Source organism: Manis javanica, chromosome X (genome assembly GCF_040802235.1).
Source record: "Manis javanica isolate MJ-LG chromosome X, MJ_LKY, whole genome shotgun sequence".
NCBI lineage: Eukaryota > Metazoa > Chordata > Mammalia > Pholidota > Manidae > Manis > Manis javanica.
The window spans coordinates 23,727,545-23,748,241 of record NC_133174.1 but is presented as its reverse complement, the minus strand read 5'-3'; the positions used below and the strand labels follow the sequence as shown (position 1 = coordinate 23,748,241).

The 20,697-nt window shown below is 39.8% G+C and overlaps 1 protein-coding gene across 15 annotated transcripts in view; it reads left to right on the top strand.

Moving 5' to 3' along the window:
• DMD (dystrophin) overlaps window positions 1–20,697 on the top strand; it is a 2,259,748-nt gene that overhangs the window by 2,216,657 nt on the left and 22,394 nt on the right. For 14 of the 15 annotated variants that reach the window (XM_036992000.2, XM_036992004.2, XM_036992005.2 and 11 more), the window contains 3 exons: window positions 2,119–2,277; window positions 19,239–19,482; window positions 20,364–20,487. In XM_036992000.2, coding sequence (XP_036847895.2) covers window positions 2,119–2,277; window positions 19,239–19,482; window positions 20,364–20,487 — 527 coding nt within the window. The remainder of the gene's footprint in view (window positions 1–2,118; window positions 2,278–19,238; window positions 19,483–20,363; window positions 20,488–20,697) is intronic. The other variant, XM_073227634.1, reaches the window with a different exon arrangement.

Here is a 20,697-nt window from a genome sequence, read left to right as displayed (position 1 = left end):
GGGAAGTGGAAATGTCATCTTGGTATATAGTTGGATTGGTATTTCCCCTATGGTAAGTTAGTTGGGAATTTTCCTTCAGAGGTCCAAAGTCGCAGATTTTTGTGACCTAGCATCTTCTTGGGCTCAATAAAGTGAGGCAGTCTTGCAAACGGTTTCAGAAGAGGGAGTACAAATTCAGAGCACAGGTGGTTAGTGGGATGGTGAGCCAGGCCTGTCAGATTCAAGGAAGGAGAGTGGCGGAGAACACAGCAACCGCAGGGAAACAGGCTTCCTTTACAGAGTAGGGGAAGTGAGCACAGAGGAGCATTGCCGTGAACCAAAGGCCTTAGGTGAGGGGAGCAGGTTAATAGAAAAATAATTTGGCGAGAAGAGATCTAGTCAGATTATGATGATGTTTTCAGGTTGGTACACTGAAAACCCACCACTTTGTCCTGGAGAATCTAGGCAAAGGGAAGAATGGTAAAGGTATTTATTGTATATAGATGGATGGCAACCCAGAGTCACGCTCAGATGAGAAAAGAGACTTCATAAGGATTAAGCTGAGGGAACTAGAATCAAAGTGTGGCATTTATACATAACTGGTTATTGAAGACATAAGAATGAATCATCTCATCTGGCAATAATAAAGAATCAAGTCAATACTCAGTCATTTATATATGACTTAGTTATATACAGCAGAGCACCTTTTCCTCAAATATAACTGGTGCATTCTCTTTCTCAGCTCTGGGGAAAAGTATTAGGGGTATTAGGATCTAGATGTACTTTGACAGGAAAATATGTGACCAAAGAATCAACCCAATGTAAACAACCTTAATGATTTGCTTCTTCGGGTCACAGATTTCAGTATTTGACGCTCTAGCATTCATGTGCAAATTAATTCAAGTTGTCTGTATAATATCGACTGCCACTCATTGATTGCCTAAGAGAACGGGAAGAGGGATACTAAATAATTAGGTGTTAAAACTGCATTTTTTCATTTTTAAACAAAATTTAGTGCCTTTATGAGGACGTAAAATCCATTTTGACTCAATGTTGGACGGTAAAATGATATTTGGGGGGCAGGTCTGGGGAAGTGGTTTGGGTGACTTGTTAACACCCAATAATTACTTTTGGTCAGCTTTTCACTTCTCCTCTAGCTTGACAGACCCAAATCGTTTAAATAAGGAGGATGTTTCCTAAATATCTGAATTTTTTTTCAGCTCAGAAAAAGGTGGAGATGAGGAAAGGAAATTAAACGGGTGTGGAGAGGGGAATATTAAGGTATCATCTTACTGATACCTAGCCAGGAGCAAAGACCTTTAGTCTCTCATTGGGAACAGAATGAAGTTCTTCTAACAGGATGGTACACAGGCTTTTCAGGAGCGGTGCCTTTAGAAAATAATTTCTCCTGTATATTAGAGAGTGCCTAGTTTTAAAGAAAGATTGCAGCTGCCCCACCCTGCACCCCAATGTAAGCCTTTGCCTCTTTGTTCCTGAAGATTATTAGTCCTTAAAAGCTGCTCTAAAGAATGAGTTGTTCAGTCTTCTTTTAATTAGTCCCCTCAATGGCTTTTTTCCTACCTATTTTTGTTTATCTAGCTGAACAATAATTGAATGAAACAATCATTTGTCTGCAGTTTCATTGTTATTGTCCTGCCTCTATGGCTTTTATAAATTCAGACTGGCTTACCTAAGCAACACTTTTTGGTTACACTGCTTTCCACTTAATAAAATATTTTCTTATTATTTTAAGGGCTGCAGTTTCTTCCTCCTCAGTATCAACAGTAGCGTGGGTTAATGAACAGGTTATCTTGACAGCATTATACAGCTGTTATTATGTCTTTGAATATTTATTAACTATCGGTTAAGCTGTCAACAGAGTGTCCCAGTATTTCTGCCGAAATTCATTTACCCATGTAAACAGGCCAATTCAATTCAATTGAAAAATCAAGCAAGAAAAATTTAGGATGGTAGACCACAAACTCAGCAGTCTCAAAATGGCTTTAGAAGCAGGAAAAAGGGTCTAATTAATTGGTAAGAGCAAATAAATGTTTCTATTTTTAAATACACACCCAAGTCCCTGACCCCCAATGCAAAATAAGGGGGGAAAAAAACAAAACCTTTGATTTTATTTTCCAGAGATGATGAACATTTGTTAATCCAGCATTACTGCCAAAGTTTGAACCAGGACTCCCCCCTGAGCCAGCCTCGTAGTCCTGCCCAGATCTTGATTTCCTTAGAGAGTGAGGAAAGAGGGGAGCTAGAGAGAATCCTAGCAGATCTTGAGGAAGAAAACAGGTGAGTTTTCTTTCTAGCTTTGTCATTGGTATGCAGAGTGCATACACTTGCGCACACAGAAAAGTGCCAGGGATCTTCACTTAGAGTCATTCTATGTCTAATTGTTTTCTACAATAATCTGTTTAGCTCCATTAACAGATTTTTTTTTGTTGTTATCAGCAAGAAGAAAATGAATGCAATAGTATAACTGAGAACTCATAATTTAGCTGTGAAAGGAATTAATACTGATGGTGGTATCTGCTTTGCTGCATGTATTTCTGAGGCTTTCAATTTATATTTGAGAAGAGAGTCTAAGAACCAAGTAGGCCACTTAATTTTATGGTTATATGATTTATACATGTGTCTGGCTACATTACCTATCTCAAAGAATTTTAAAAAGTAGGAAGAAAGTAGGTTCATTAGCTTGGTCAGATTTGGGAATGAATTCAGTTCATCTTATTTTTCATCATCCAATACAGAAGTCATTTTATGCTCACCATCATAGCAGATGAGTGAGATGATTCCAGTTGTCAGTCATCAACTGAAAAAGAGGTTCACATAAACAGATAAAGAAAATTCACAATGACTGCAGAGAGGACAAAGATAGAAAAATCCGAGATACCATGTGGCATTATGAAAATGCAAATCAGTAGACTTTTCTATCACAGGTCCCTGTATCACACGTCCCTGTGTTAAGAAAGGCTTTTGCACATGATCACTTCTAAGTCTGCCTTTAGACAGACAGTTGCCATCACGCAAGTCTTTAAAGGAGCAGTTGCTCAAATCTGTGGGACTTGAGTACTTTCATCTCTTTGTTTTAGCCCAAGGCACCAAGACCTCTAAATCTAGGCGGCACAGTATGTCTGAGAACTAGAGTCCTCAGGAGTATGGCACCTTAAGATGAAAAAGCAAACTCTCATGCTGCCACTGCCCTCTTTGTAGCTTATAATACCTCTGACCCATGGCTCCTTATCTGGTGGGTTTCCCACTCCTCCAGTGAATCCTCCATACTGATTGTAGTCACACATCTTTCCAGGACCAAAATCCATGATGGCATTCTTGCTTCATTGGGTTTCTGCATCTAGAAAAAAAAAATTCAGCTTTTGAGCAGGGCATTCAAAACCTTCCAGAATTTTCTCTTGACCAGCTTTTCCACCTTCTGTACCTGCATTTTAGCCCTGCTTTTGTAGCTACTGTTTGTAAAGACATCCTGCTCTCATCTGCTTCCTGGCTCAAGCTTGCTTCTCAGTCCCATCCCTCCACCGTCATATCTGACAAAGGAGTCCTGTCCATCCTCCAAGACCGTACTCAAAATAATTTTCTCCACAGAGCCCTGTTAGATCCTTGGAGTTGGAAGTAATCTCTCTTTTTGTCTATATTCTCAGACTACTTGGACCTTTCTCAGAGAACTCCCTACAGGTTTTTGCCTCTTTATCAGTCACTCCCCCATGCCTTCCTCTAAGGAGATAGTGAATGCCTTTGGTGCAAGAACTGTGTCGCAATCCTCTTAATGTCCCTTCTAGTACCTACCACAGTGTGAGTAGCTAGTTGGGTATTCAGAAAATGTGTGGTAAAAACCTAAGTTGAGTACTGCCCAGGAGGTCATACTGAACTTTTTGTTGGTAACATTAAGTCTTTTTGGCAGTAAAGAGCATGGTAAGTAAAACATTTCCCTCCAGTTTAGTGAGGATCATCATTAGTATCCATTGATGTTAAATTAAACCCATCATTATTTTAGGAGTCAAATAGGAAGAAAAAGTTGGGCTTGGCATTCTCAATAGAATATGTTACCCAAGGTAGAAATATTTTGTACTCTGTTGCCATTGTGTAATTTATCTTTGTCTAGCGTTCTTTGTTGTTGGCACACTTTCCTTCCATACTGTGATAACCAGGCCAAAGAGCGTTGATAAAGAATACTAACATTTGATCATTTTTGGAATGCTTTAATGTATTTTGGGTCATTTAATCTTCCTGAAAGCTCTGTAAAATTGATGTAGGAGAAAATGCAGGTTGAGAGAGGCTCAAATGACGTGACCCAGTTTTCACAGTCAACCAGTGGCAGAACCAAGTTCCAATCCAGATTTTCTGAGAATAGCCAACTTTACCTTGCACCAGAGAATAAAAACCAGTCATTCTATGAAAATACCATTTACACAGAATTGGGACATATTCCCTGAACTGTACCTTATCTTGAAGGAGTATGTTTAAGGACTAGTGTGGTACAGTGCTAACCTGAAAGATACCCAAGACCATTCCCCAAGAATGGGATGGTTTATTCTCTGAAAGAAAGGCAGTTACATCAGGGCTGCTTTGAGCTCCAAAATGAAGAAGCTGGAGTTGATGCAACTGTTTCTGTATCTTGAGTTTCAAACAAAGGTCAGGAAGAGATTCCTTCTTTCTTCCTCCACTTTGTCACATTTTCACTTCCTACTAAATCCCAAAGAAATGTCTCCACAGAGCTCCCCGACCCTCTCCGGAAAATCCCGTCTGGTTTCCTTTGCTCTGTCATCTTGCAGTTCTGCTCAGAACCACAGCTTTGCCTTCATGGTCCTTGAATTCAGTGTTGCTTAAGGAGCCTTTAATTTACCATTTCCTATCCTTCCTTCAAGAGAGCCTAGGAGGTCGTTAGATGCCCTAGCTCAGTGCCTGCCACACTGGCTGAAGTTCCGAAGTCAAACTGGTTATGTAATCGGACGAATACAAGCATGCTTTTAGAGGAAATGGGAAAGGATACTGAAATTGAGATTGTCCCATGCCCTTTGGGGATCCCCAGTTATGACTGGGTATGTTATGTAATTCTATTCGCTCTTATTCATGACACCTCCCCACGATCCCCTTGGAAGACAGAGAATGGCTAACTTAAGAAGTGTCTCAGGAGTCTTCTCTCTATCTGTAGAATTCCATTTCTCCCAGTTGTTGCACATAGCAGTCAATAAATATTTGTTGAATTAATGAATAAATGAAATGAAGCTGAATTTAATTGAAGCATTCATGCAAGTACTCTTGGCTAAAATTCTTTTTAAAACCTAATTTCAGAGAAAAGCCTTTCAAAAGCCTTTCAAAATACTTCCCATTTTCAGACCTCCTTGATTAGCACCAAGCATTGCTTTGTCATAAATTTAGAATGCTAAAAGTCCTTTTTCTGAATCCCAGGCTCTGTATGTATGTCTCCCCCACTGGCATTCTCTGACTCTTGGCTTAGGCCACCAAGATAAGGCGAAAGCTCTGAGCAAAAGCTAAATGTGACTTGGGATTTTCTTGATAGTGTTTGTCATAAATTAGGGCGAGTAGTGACTTACACAGACTTTAACGTTTCACTTCTGCATAAGGTCGCTCCCCCATGCCACGGATCATTTGGATTCACCTTCATTTGGTCGCGACCATTTGGATATTGAGAATTTGCTCCATTGTGTGCCCTTAGCATTGCAACCTCAGAGTTTGCTTTTTTCCTGCATAGATTAAAGGCTGCAAGCTCCTGAATTAGATCTGTAGTGTCAAATTCTGACATATTTTTCTTTGTACTGTCTGAATGAACTAAGACTTTCCCTGAAATTCTAGGTATGACCCTAGCAATGAAAAGGTAGCCTTGGTGAGAGACAAAAACTCATTGTCATTCTGCTGCCTGTGTAGCAGATTGATTAGATTGTTCCCAAGTCTAAAAGGAGGGTAAATACTAACCTGATTCACGGTGAAGTCTACAGTTCATTAAAGTTGTTAGTAGATGTTATATGACTACAGAGAACTCTGTGGATTCTTAGTACTTACTCAGAACCTTTTGTATGTCTTCTTGGGCGATCAGACATATTAGGCAGCCTAAATGTGAGTTGTCCTTGCTGCTCTTTATTCCTCCAAGGACTTACGCAAGATTGATGATGTTACATCCAAAGAAACTGTACATCAGTTACTGAACTGAACTAAACTAGCCAGAAAACATGATCCTGTTGCTTTACCATGTAAATGACACGATGACTTTGGGGCTGGGGCTAGTACTTTTCAGTCCTCGTAGTCTCTGGGTGTCTTTATTCCCCGCTCCCTCATTCAGTCTTTGTGTGAGCCTCAGGTTCTGGTGAGAAGATAGCCGAGATGAAGGGCAGCTGAAGGGGGTCAGGAGCAGCAGCCACTGCAACAGAGGGAGGAAGCAAACTAAGGGGTCAAGGTGAGAAACTGCAAACAGTTGTGCTGTTTCTATAACAAGGCAAGAAATGGGAGAAGATGAGGCCGGGCCAGGCTGGGTGTGGTGGCACGCTGAGGAGTGGATGCCTCCTCACCTGCCACAAGAGTGCGGGCCAGGGAGGGATGATGTTAGACTTGCATGACGTACATCCCTCAGGCAGCGGTGTGGAGGGTGACTGAAAACAATAATACGACAGAGAAGATTACCTTATGGAGCCTCACATAAGGTAACAGAATGGGAAAGGCCGGCTGAACATCAGTGCTCTTTCAGGGGAGGGCAGAACCGTTTGACCTGGCCGTTCCGTGGATCCGGGGAGGGCAGGGCCGAGGCCCAGTTCTCGTGGATGTGTGGTGAGATGATGAGCTGTTTGCAGCTGGCACTGACAATTCAGGAGGAGTGGCAGCAATAAATCAAATATTTACATTTTTATATGAATATAAATTTATACTATTAATACAGCATATATAGTATCCTTCCTCAGGGCTGAGTAGGCTGGAAGATGGTGGAGTTTGAGGTCTTGCTGACGTACTCACATGCAAATGCCTGACAGAGATGGAACTTAGATCTGAGTCGCCATCTCAAAAGTGGCAGTTGAAACGGAGAGTAAATTTATCTACTCAGGAAGTGTGTAGCAGAAGGAGAATGTTGGGCTTAGTAGACCTCTGGAAGATTTGAACATTAAAGTGTTAACACATACATATTACATGAGGTCCAAATGGTTCAAAAGGGCATGTAGAGAAAATTGAGCCATTCTCCAAGGCTGTAATGTTCCTTGCTCTGGAAGCTACCACCTTTATAGGTTTCTTGCATTTCCTTTCTTAGATATTCTCTACATGTGCAAATATTTCACACGACACTATGTAGTGTTCACCCTGGTCTTCTGTTTACTTAATGATCCCTAATAACATTTACATGCTGGGGGAATATGCCAGAAGAGGAGGTTGGGAATGATGGGAGCATTTTCCAAGAGGAGGGAGAGGAGGGTAAGGACACAGGAGGTGGTGTGGCCTTGAATGGGACAAGAGCCACCTCTGAGGTAAATGCAGTAGAGGAGGAACTTAGGGTAAGGCTTGAAAGTGGAAGGAGTAGTATCTGAGGAATGTAATGGAATGAAACTTGGCCTTCATGGCACTTGGCAACATGAAGCGCATATAACAAAGGGCTGCAGAGCCTTTTTAGATAAAAGGAGCTAGTTTTCCCACATAAATCAGTCAGCCAACATGATTCGTAGCAAGAAAAGCTGCCATATGAAGAGAAGTTTTATGAAGAAAAGCTGAAGAGCATACACAGTGCATCTAATAAGCTGCACAAGAGTCAACTGCCTCAGCTCTGTTCAGGCAGAGAGGACAGGTCCACGGGGTAGGGTCACCATAATTCAGAGGCTCAGTTTCTAAAGGACCAGTCCATTTACTAAATTTCCTTCAGTTCTTCCAGAGTTAATCAAAGCCGGAGGGAACCAATTCATCCTATCTGGTTCATGGAAGTGGAACCCAGAATGACTGTTTCTCTCTTTATCCTAATTCTCTCTTTTTAACTGTCTTGTTATACTAAATGTATTAATGTTGTCCTATACCTTTTTGGGGAACAGCATAGAGTTTAAGGACAAATACTACATCTATTTAAATGGGGAATATAAGTTTTTGAGAGACTATCATTGTCACTCCATTCCAGGGTCCTTTTAGAGATCTTGGAAATCAGAGTAAAAATCAAAGTGTTGTCTGGTAAGCTTGGACTCTTGGTATAGGAAATTGAGTAGTCATGAGACCTGTTTCATACTGCAAAGAAACCCAAGTACCCCTCTGCTGATGAGAATATTTGCGACTTGCAGGTCTAGCTGCCATCCCTGGATAAAAGCTTAAGGTCTTACAGTCCAGTTTCCCTATTAGAGCCTCCATGAAGACCCTCATCCTCCTTTTGACTTTCATTACCAGACCATCCTGCTGTGGTAAAATGGACTATAATAGTAACTTTCTTTACTTACTTTCTAGGCCTGAGGACTAGAACCCCATTCAATCAGCAGATAGTTAATGAAGGCTTAACATGCTTTTCAATCTGCCAGGACTGCAAAGATAAAGAAGTTCCTACCCTCACAGAGCTTAACATTTTATAAAAGACATTAAAATAGAAACAACTAATTATAACCCAGGGTTACAGGTGCTCTGGGAACACACAGGTGAGGATGAATTCTGTCTGAGAGATTGGAGAGACCTCCACAAATGGAGTAGAAGATAAAGATAAAGTAGGAGTTTTCCAGGCTGAGAGAGACGGAAAGGGTGAGCTTTCCAAACTGATGGGGCCGTGAGTAATGTGTGGCTGTAGCACAGAAGGAGGTGAACAAGAGAGTGCTAGCAGGATAGGTGGACTTTTAAAGGACTTTAAGTATCATACAGAGGAGCTAGGATTTTATCCTACAAGCAGTTGAACAGGGAAAGTTTTGACCAGGTTCTAAACTAGTGACGTCTTAGGCAAGTGAAGAATGGATAGATAAATGCGAAGGTCACTGAATGAATGAGGCCCAAGGGAGATGGGAGGGGGAGGAATTGGGTCAGATGGAATTTTTTAATTGGGGAACTTGGAAATGATCATTAGACAAACAAGCACAGCATACACAGGAAAAGAACTATGCATTGGGCATACTGAGTTCTATTTGCCCAAGGAGAGTCCAGTGGAATTTTCTATATTGATTTTAGGTATTCTTTTTCCAAAAAGAATTTAGGGGGGGAGTTGGGGGAGAAAGCATAGCAATAAAAGTCCCACAGTATTAATATTAATCAATGAGCATAGTAGGGACTAGCATAGTTGATATACCTCATCTTCAAATTTAGCCTAAGCCACAGGGACAACATAATGATTTGCCTTTCTCACTCTTGGATGGAAGAAGCATGAAACTTTCTGAGGAAACACCATAGTTTTCCTGGCTCTACATAATAACAACAACAAAATGGCTGCCACATGAGTGCTTGGTATGGACAGGAACTGTCCTAAATACATGTAGGTTCTTATTTAATCCTTACAACAGCCGTACAAAGGAGAGGTTGTTTACCAAGTGTAGTCTTCCTGGCTCAGAGAGTAAAGGACACGTCATGCAGCTATAGCAAGGAATGGGGTCTGGATTCAAACCCAGGCAGCTGTGGACTCAAAGAGTGCTGCACTTGATGTGATTACTGGCTAGTGTCCATATCAGTATTTTTATACCAAAGACTGAAGGAAATTTACATGGCTGTTCCTAGTGGCCTTCGGTAATTGTGGTAAAAGCTTAACATTAAAGACCAAAGAAAGGATGACAGTTACTCATGGATAAAGGTCATTGTTGCCCAAAAGGTGTTCTGTGGAATACCTCTTAGAGACTCAAAAAAAAGATGATGCCACAGCCAGAGAAGCCTTGGAAACACTTGTATTGGAAAGTCATGGTTATTTCACTTTGGTGTTGAGGAATCTAGGAGTAAAAAAAAAAAAAAAAGTGATTAGCTTTGTTTAACCCAACATTGCTTACACATACTTGACCTCAGCCCAATTATAATGTTCTAAGGAACACACTGTGGTAAGAAATTCAAGTCCCTCGAAACTTTGAAAACCAGACAAGGAGATAGCATGGTTGGCTGTCTACAGGGGTTGGTGAGAAGCCTACCCATTGCCTTCTGAGGACTTCTCAGAAGAAGTAGCTATAACAGGTCTCTCTGTAGATAAAGCCTGGATTTTTCTCACAAAGTGACTTTTGACTTGCTCTAGCAGTAAAGTCCTATAAACCCAGAGACCGACATAATTTAGTCTGGAAAATCCAAAGATAGGTATGAAATTCTCTCCCATGACCACAGAAAATTCTTTGTAGTCTTTTTATGGAATATCCTAGTGAGTAATGTGCCTTTCCAATCAAAACTACTAAACAATTTCCATCAGTAACTTGACAACATTAAGTTGCTATGTAGAGTTCTTAATTGTTGTTAACTGATTGACAGCAACTTTTGCTTCTATCACAATTGCCGTGGAATTTTTCTTTTTAGGAAATTAGATGCAAAGGCCAGTGGTTACTGGAGGCTTCTGCTGGCTTGTGATACAAAAGTGTATTATCACACGTGGGATGATGCTTCTCCCTCTTTATAATAGGAATGCAGTTGTGACATTCATCTCAACAACAGATTAAGGCATAAATTTAAAGTGGTCCTGGGTAATACTCTTTTAGGAAGCTGAGTCCTTTCTGACACTGAAATGTTAAGAGGATAAGTCATCAGTATGTATATCAACCTTGTGCGGCTTGGTGCTTAGGAAGTTCCAGTTCCCAGAGCCCATGGCTGATGGAGACACCCAGGAGACTGTTGAAAAGAGAGGTCTGGATTGATGAGGGATGGGGTGAGGTCATGGGTAGAGGCCCAAGAAGGGGACTGGGTCCTCATAGGAAGGGAAGACCAAAGGCCTCCTGGTACACTGGATTGTAACAGGGTATGCCCACTTCTCCAGCAGTAGCCCAGTTAGAAGTGGTTTCCTGCTAGGTGTGACTTAGGTGAATGGATGGCTTCATTCATCCTTTTGTTTTGTTTTTGTGTTTTTACTACTTTAATAACTAAAGTTGACCTTTTCTGTATCTCCAAATTCTGGGTTACCTTGTACTTGTCAGCGAAGTACAGATCTGTAAGGAAACCCATATGACCCTTCCTCTGTAATTCCCCTGTATATCAAAATAATTCATTATTTCAAAGGTAGAAATAACCTCTATTTTCAGCTTTAGCAGCAAGCATAATTCCCAGCGCTTTTGCATTAGTCTAAGGTCTGATCACAGTGGAACTGAACAGTACCCCCAGGCTAGAAGGTGAGCTCTTGAAGGGTAAGGGACCACATGTCACATGTTTTTATCTCTGTAGCACTGGGTGTAGAAATGAGTGTTGATCAAATGAATGGGTGAATACCCTTTGCAGTTTTCCTGCTCCCTAATGGATATTTTGGTTGGTTTTCAGCTGTCTGCCTTGTTTGTTACTGTGCCTTCCCTGGGCTTACTTTTAGGCTCTTCTTGAATTCATCATCTGAAAATATTGAGAAGTGTCTGCATAGATAATTCTGCAGGCATGAACACACCATTTTTCTTTGATGTACGTGGGGTACACTTGATTCTTCCATAGTAGGAGAGATCATTAGGAAATAGTGTCTTCACAGGGTAAGTGTCTTTTGTGCTATGAGAGGATTTTGAATCTAGAACTTAAAACTCACATACCATACACTTCACCCATTTAAAGTATATAAGTCACTGCTTATTAGTCTATCCAGTTATGTATATATCCATCATGACACAATTTTAGAACAATTTTCTCACCCCAAAAAGAAACCCCATTTTCAGTCACTCTCCATTTCTCTCAAAACAATCTCTAATCTATTTTGTTTCTCAGGACATTTCATATAAATGGAATCATATAACATGTGGTCTCCTATAACTGGCTTATTTCATGTATCATAATATCTTAAAGGGCCGTCATCTATGTTGTAGTAAGTATTAGTACTTCATCCGTTTTTATTACTGAATGATATGCCATCATTTGGATGGGTCACATTTTTGAAATCATTCAGCAGTTGTTGGACCGTGCGGTTGTTCCCACGTTTCGGCTGTCATGGATGAGGCTGCCCTGAAGATTCATGTGCAAGTACTGGGAGTTATTTTAAGGAAATGAGTCTGTAGTTTCTGTCATCATAACAGAGGAGGCCATAGCATCAGATAGGGCAAGAGTGTACAGCAGTGCATACTGGGAAGTGAAAAATAGGCTATCAAAATGAATTTACTGGGAGAATTTAAGGCTGAGTCTAAGTACTCATGAGGGACTCAAGCTGGGACACACAAAGCTTAAAATCATGATTCTCCTAGTGACCGTTAGGACTTTTTGCTGACCACAGACAATGAAAGTTTGATATTTTACTGTATTTGTCTGGAAATTGAAACACACTTTTCCCAAGAGTACTATGCCTAGGGAACTAGACTTCCCTCACTTCTAAAAATCTCTCTAGTCCTAGTGTGCTTTTCCAGTGGTGGAGCCCTTGCCCCTGTCATTTTTTTGTCTCGGGTTCTGTTTGTCTGCCTTATTTCCAGATGTAACAGTCCCCTTCTCGTGTCGAACTTTTGATTAATACGTTTACTCCATAGACAGAGTTTGTGCCTGATCAGGAATATCTCAGTTGTTGAAGATAAGAAACAAAAGCCAATTAATATTGTCAGACTCTGTCTCTTAGAACTCCAGCAAGATAGAGATCCATGTGTGTCAAGGACATATCCCAAAAATAGAGTCCATCAAGGTGCATTCACGCTGTACGCTTGTACATTTTATTACAGCAGTAAGCTACAGACACGATTTGCTCATGTCCAAGGAAATCTCATCCTCGTGATCTTAGCTCAGTGACTTCATTTTGCTCAGCTGTGATACACTTATACTACAGCACAGATAGATGGAAAATCTACAATAATGGCCAGGGGCTAGAACTGAAGTATATATGAAGAGGGCGAATATTGAATGAAGAATAAGTTTCTAAGTACTATATATGTGTATTTTCTACGTAGCTCAGTAAGTCTTAGTAGATTGCCTCCATTTCAGACTATCTAAGAGCTTGCTTTTGTTAGGAAGCTTGCAGAACAACCGAGGTTCCAAATCTAAAAAGTGCAGAACACAGAAAGAAGTAATCATAACACCACTTAGAATAGGCTGGGCATGGTTCTAAGTAAGCTGTATGCATGGAACACAGGACGGTACTGGCTCATTAATCCTCCTGATGGGATTAGTGCTGAAGTCAGTTCGTTAGCCTCAGAAGTGGCAGAGCCTAGATGTGAATCAAGGTCTTTCTGACTTCAAAACCATGCTCTCAAACCCTGTTCTAAAGCCCTCAGCCATGGGTGGTGAAAGGCAATGTGTCAAAAAAAATTATTTCCATGCTTCAGCATCTCTTTTAAGATGTAGGGATCACTGGAGGAAATGGTACATTATAAAATCCCAGTGAAGTTACATGGTTTCTGTAACACTTTTATTCCAATCCCTTTCTTACTGAAATTGGCTCACTATCAGGAGCTCTAAATACAGAAAGGGGGACAGTGGTAAGAGAAAACGATTAGCAACAAGAGCCTGGGGGGGTTCCTGCCATTTTTACTGTTTCGCTTAAGGCAGACCTAAAATATTCATACTTTTCCTTCCTGGGCTTGTGAGCGTCTCCTTAATTAACAGTGGTCATGCCAAGGCACATTAATGTCTTTTTCCATCTAGTTTAGGGGTATATTTGACGTTGGGTCTGATAAAATTTAATAGTACAGCTTTAAATATTTTTATTGTAATTGAAAATGCTCGGTGCAATTTCCAGTTGTTAAAATACTTCATGCTTGCAAAGTCTGTCTTTCCCTTTTTTTTTTTTTTTTGGAAACTGCTAATTTGCTAAATTTATAGTTGCTGTAATAGGTCCATATGATTTAGCTGCTGCTTTTAGTACTGTATGTGGATAAAGGTAGATTTCTCTGGGCCTAATGTTTTTAGATGCAGACCTTTGTAGTTGTTCCCACTTTATGAAGTAGCCCCTGAGTGTGCTCAGGCTTTGGTAAATAATATAAAACTGTTAAGATATTGATCACTGGAAAGTGACCTTCTGTTTTTGATTTTTAAAATTCCGTTAAGTTACTATAGTAGGGAAGTGCCATTTAAAGAGCAGAGGACCTACATGGAAGACACTTGACCTGTAAATTAACAGAAATCACACATAGATTGTTACAGTGTTCTTTATCATAACTAGTCAGATTGCTAGAGAAGCCAGGTGCTTTTCTGTTTTCACCATATAGAGGTAAGGCCAGTGTGATCCAGCTCTTATATCCATGAGTTAGGAATTTTTGAATGTAAATTTGTATCTGAACAACCATGGACACTTGATGACATAAAATTAATCAGATACATCTACATAGTTCTAGGATGGATTTTTTTTCAGTTCTATGGAGAGTAAGAATTAAATAATGAATGGGAGACTTCCTTAGGATGCCTGGCTGCAGGATGAAATTGTGGTGACAGAGGCCATGTGCACTGAATTTGAATTAATAATTTACAAGATAATCAAGAAAATAAATAGGTTCTCTGTGGAGTCATCCTCTGATGGCTGACATATATTCATCTGCATTGAAATGCCTCCATAAATACATTCTAACAGTCAGAGAATTAATAGGGTTGAGATGTACATGTATAACTTGAAGAAGAGCCAGATATTTATTGGTAACTATAAATTGACAGCCCACTGTTAAAATGAGTAAATCATGTACTTGAGGTTAAGCTTTACAGCAGCTTGCCTCGGAACAGTGGTATCTCACTGATCTTTTTTGGGAGTCACCTCCCCTGCATGCTTTCTGCATACTTCACAAATACTGTATCCAAAAACACTCTCTACCATTATGCTATATTTCAGAAGCTACGGGCATAGATGTTTTTAAATATAAAAAAATGACTTAATTCACAAAGGGCTACATGACTTCATTTCCCAACCATGAACAAACATAGGTCTTAATGCAGCTCCGTAACCATGGCCACGTTTTTTAGGAAGCATTTAGTAAAAGTTATTTCTAATTCAACCCCTTGAACATTCATTTTTCTTGACAAATAATACCTTTAGAAAAAGAATTTGGATACAAAGAACTTTGTATTTTACTTAGTTTCTGCCTAAGAAACCTCTTTTGAACTATTTCTGGGTTTTTTAACCTTTGGCGTGACAGCTTGTCCTACCTCAGAGCTTCAGCAGGAAAAACTCGTCCCCAGAATCAAATTTTTCATGAATGTTTACGTATGTCACATATTTCTTAGGGGAAAGGCACATGTGTGGCTCAGTGAATTGTGTCCTGGTAGGCTTCCGATTAAGAGAACCTTTGCTCTTGCTGTAATAATAGGAATTAAAATTCTCACAATGTAGGGGCCCAGGGCCAGGCAGTTGAAACTAGGGCCCTGCAAGAGCACACCTGGAGAGCCACATGCACACTCATACTTGAAAGGACAATGAAGAACAATCAGTTTGGACTGCTGCAGGGGACTGACTGCTACTTATATGCAGCTCTGGACCCTCCTGCATAAAGCCTGGGGAAGAGGTGAGGAGCTGGGAAACCAGGACCTGAACCATACTGCCTGGTGAAGGAATGAGCCATAATTGCATTCATATCACTCAGGGGAGGAGCTGCAAACTGCCAACATGAGATCTAGCTCTATACTAAAGGCCCTGCTCCCAGAGTGGGAATAGCCACAGAACCATTTGACAGAGAAGTGAACGCAGGAAACTGTAAAGGAAAGCACTCACCTATTCCTTTCAAAATGCATCTCCAAAACAAGAGACTTGAGCAAAAAAATCGACCATCAAAAGCTGGATTATGCCTAGATGAAAGGAAAATGATAGTACAACAAAGATTGGTTGTGAGTACATTTAGGAGGCTCAAAGTCGTAAACACAGAAATGCCATTTATTAGCAAACACCCTTGGGAATAAACCATCAGAGAAGAGAAGGGAATTAAATGATTCTGAGGCCATTACTATATACAGCATTGCGAGAGATGGAGAATTGACCACAAGGCTTTGATGTATACCTAGTAGGGGTTTCAGGAGAAGAGAATGGAGGAAATGGCAGAGAAGCAGAGCTGAGAATCCTCCAGAACTGAAGAGGGAATGTGAGTCTTTAAGGAAATGGTCTCCCAAGTTTAAACATCTAGGGAGGCAAGACAGGCCTAGGTAGAACAGTTGGTATTCTATATAGCTCACCTTTGGGATGCCCTGGCTGATTCAAATCAGCCTTTTCTTTTTTTTCACTGGAAAGCATAAAAAGAGAAATGTAATGTACTAAAACCATGTTTTTTGAACAAAGGCACTTAAAAGTAACTCATTAAAGGAGAGCTCTGTGGACAGCTAGAGCAAAGGATCAAGATAACAAGGAAGACCTCTCTAGAAAAGGTAGTCTCCATCTTTGTGAAAAGTAGGTGGGAAAGCAATGGTTTGACATACTGTCCTGAAGTCCACGCCTAACAACTGTGTTTGCAGAAGGAACATTTTGGATGATGCCATCTGGTAGGAAGAAGAATCTTGAATAGCATTCTGCATAAAAAGGTGTTGTTAGTTGAGACATTTTAATGAAGATGGGTTTCTTTTAGTGAATAAGTGCAAGGGAAAAAAATAGAAAAAATTCCTATCAAATGAAACCTTGTGAACCTTAGACACTACTTCCAAGTCACAGAAACATTTAGATGATTGTCAGTTAATTGGTCAGAAATTGGATTTAAGTAATGTGGACAATGACATACATTGGTTCACACCCAGAGGCCCAACATGCAAACTCTGGCTGAGGGTAAACCTCTTTGATAACTCTCTTCTTAGTACTGCTTTATCAAAGCAGAGTGCTATGAGACGAGCCGCACACACAACTGCCCTTGAAGAATGACAGCAGATAGGACTTTAATCAGTGAAGATAGGAGATCATATTCCTGTAGATGAAAAAGATGATATATTGATTTCCTCCAAGACTTTAAACAAATTCCTAGGAAACTTGTAACAGTAGGTTCAGGGTGGAGCTTAAAAAAAAAAAAAAAGCATAGCTTGGATTTTCTTTCTTCTTGTTCAATGCGAAAGTCCAGCATTTTGGAAGATAGGCCATGTCCTGTGGGACATTCATTCCAGAATGCAACAACAGAAAAATATTTCCCTAACAGGAAACCTGCTCATGAGATCACCTTTCTCAAACTGAACAATGGGAAAACTCATAGATACAGATCTCTCACATTTGTGGATAGGAAGTTGTCTCACCTGTTGAAATACCATCTGTGAACACCAGAAATCTGTCATCTTATTTTGATATTTATCACAACTGGAAAGATATCAAAGGTTCTAATCAGTCACTGGGTATCAAATAGCAGAAGTGACCTCAGTTGGAATTGTACTCTCAGTAATTCTAAAGCAAGAAGGAAATCTATAACCCGAAGTGTGTGTATTTAAAAGCATAAAAATCAAAAGTAAATGAGCTCAGCATTGAACTTGAAAAACTATACCTCATTCCTGGACATGAAGACTCAATAACATGAAGTTCTTTGTTCTCAGTTTAATCTCTAAATTTGATGTAATTCAAACCCCAAATTTCAAAAGGATTTTCATGTGAAAATTTGACACAAAAGTCAAAGGATTCCGAAAAGCCAAGACAGAATTTTAAGACAGAACAAAGTGGGAGGGCCAACCATACAATGAATGGGGCTGGCTTAATAAGTGATCTATGGGGGGAAAGTAAAATTAGATCATACATTCACACCAAGCATTCTGGGTAAATTCAAGTCCCAAATGTGACAAAATTTTAACCATTAGGCATAAGGAAGATTTTCTTAAATAAAACATAAAAAGCAGAGAACATGAAGGAATACCCTGAAATTTAAAGATTTTGTACAACAGGATGCCATGAACAAAGTGAAAGGTGCAGCAGCTACACTAAAATACAGGTAGGAGATATTTTCTTTGCACAAAATTGCAAAGCATAAGCATCCAGAATATACCTAGAACTTTAATAAAAAAAAAGACAATTCAGTGGGAAGATGGGTAGAAGAAACATGAAAAGCCAATTAACACAAAAGAAGTTCAACCTCACCAATAATCAAGGATGTGCAAAGTAGCCAAAACTTAACACCAAGTATTTGATGAAGACGTGGCCAAATGGAAAACCTCACTCACTACTGGTGAAAGAGTAAATGGATAAAAGCACTCAGGAGAGCAATTGCTGATATGTACCAGTGTCAAAGATGTAGCCAGAACCCAACAATTCCATATCTAAATATGTCCTGTAAAGAATCTCTTAAACACGTATCCAAGGGGACATACAGAAGGAAGTTCATTGCATCATTGTTTGTAATGGCAAAAAGTTGGAAACAAATATCCATTGACAGTTGAATGTTGTTGGCATTTTCAAGCAGCAGAATAATACCTTACATCAGTTAAAATCACAAACTATGGTGTATCAACATGGATAACTCTCCAAAGCAGTGTGGTGTTGAAGGCAAAAAGCAACTCTTAGAATGGTATGTACATTCATAAAGTTCTTAAAGTTTGAGAACACGTAACATAATGCTATTAGTTGAAATCACATGCAATGGCCATTTTTATGGGTAAAATACAGCCAAATGTCAGCATCTTTACTAAGTTCAGCCTGATTTTATGGATACATTCATGGTAGCGATGGACGTGGAATTTCAAGGTGGCATTATCTCCTCTGGGACGGTGGCATGGACAGATGGATATGCAGTTCAGGAGGGTACGCAGGGGAGCCTCGGTTTTAACTGTCATATTTTATTTCTTAAAAAAAATCTTTGAACAAAACATGGCAAATGTTGAAGTTATTAAAGCAGTGGGGTAGGTACACGGTTGCACTCTTTCTATGGTCTCATCCATTGCTGTTGAAAATATTTGATAATTTTCTTAACCAAATCAAAGTGTTGATAGAAGTATAAAAATTTTAGTGACTCATGACATTTACAAAATGATTAAATCCTTGGCTGCTTACTTATCTGAATGTGGCACTCATAAGGCTTTTAATATAAAATAAGAAGTTGAAAAGCGTCTCCCCTCACACAATGGGCAGATGCTTCAATTTTTTTTCGTTTTTCTTTTTTTCTTGTTTCTTTTCTTTTTTTTTTTTTTTTAGCATTGCTAAGATTGTCCTCATAAAAACCATTCATTAAGTGCCTCTCTTTTGCTTGCTCTTGTGTTTTGTGGTGGTCAGATGCATCTCTCTGCCATTTTATACAAAATCTGGTAATGATGTTCAACTGACTTGTTTTTTCTTTCTTCTACTTCTTTGATGTCAACAGAAATCTGCAAGCAGAGTATGATCGTCTAAAGCAGCAGCATGAACATAAAGGCCTGTCTCCACTGCCGTCCCCTCCTGAAATGATGCCCACCTCTCCCCAGAGTCCCCGAGATGCAGAGCTCATCGCTGAGGCCAAGCTACTGCGTCAACACAAAGGCCGTCTGGAAGCCAGGATGCAAATCCTGGAAGACCACAATAAACAGCTGGAGTCACAGTTACATAGGCTAAGGCAGCTGCTGGAGCAAGTGAGGCCCACATCTCTCTAGCATGGGATATCTTCAAAACTTCACTTTTGCCCTCTTCAACAAAACTAAAAAATAGAATGCAGAGCCCTTTTTAGAATTCCACAAGCACGAATTGGTTGAGTACTGAGTATGTGCCTAGCAAAATGGTAGTAGCTGTCAAGGGATAGAAGAAGAAGAGGAAAAATTATTGTGTCTCTTTATATTGGTTCAATATTTTATTTCCAACAGAAATGTTATTTTGACCTACTTAAAGTTCACCTTGGAAAAGAAAATACTGAAAGGTTTCCATTAGGTCCCTAAAAGTGAAAATTTGACCATTCGAAATGGTATTCTTTTGTTGGCCATTAGTCTTATTTTCTGGTCTGCCTTTTGAGTCTTTTCTTTTTTTTCCAACCCCTAAAACATGACTTTTTAAGCCTCCACTGAAAACCTAACAAGTTACTGTACCATAGTTGGTGTTTCCTGCCCATGGTCTTGGCTTTCTGAGATTTTTAAATGGTGAGAAATCTTCTCTCCATCTTACTACTTAACACTTTACAAGACAATGAATTCTCTAATATACATGTGTGGTGTCATATGATTTTACCATTCTCATATGACCTAAATCCTTCAGTTAGTTAGTCTAGTGGTTTTACAGATCTTGTTGCGTTGTAGCTATAATTTTTTTTCAAACTTCTAAGGGGACATAATTCAGATACAAAGACAAAATATCCATAGAGTTGATCAATAGTGAAATTTCCCAAATTTAACATTTCTGTGGGAGGTTTATTAAGAAATAAAGATCATAACTTTCTGAGTCCTGACTGTCTATAACAGTTCTATATTTATATATTTGAGTGTTTATCATGAAAAATAATCCTATTTTCTTTTGGATGCCTTAGCCCCAGGCAGAAGCCAAGGTGAATGGTACAACGGTGTCCTCTCCTTCTACCTCTCTTCAGAGGTCAGACAGCAGTCAGCCTATGCTACTCCGGGTGGTTGGCAGTCAAACTTCAGAATCCATGGGTAAGTGTCTGTCTTAGCTACACTGGATTCGGTTATCTCTTGAGGTCTGGAAATGGCGAACTGTTGACTCAGAAGTTCAAATCATCAGCTAAATTATCTATGATCAGTTCTGGACAAGGCATTGGCATAAATTCGTTAAGGGATACAAAGATGAGTGACATACTCCTAGCCGTCAAGGAGCCAGCCATTCAGTGATTGAGAACAAGTCAG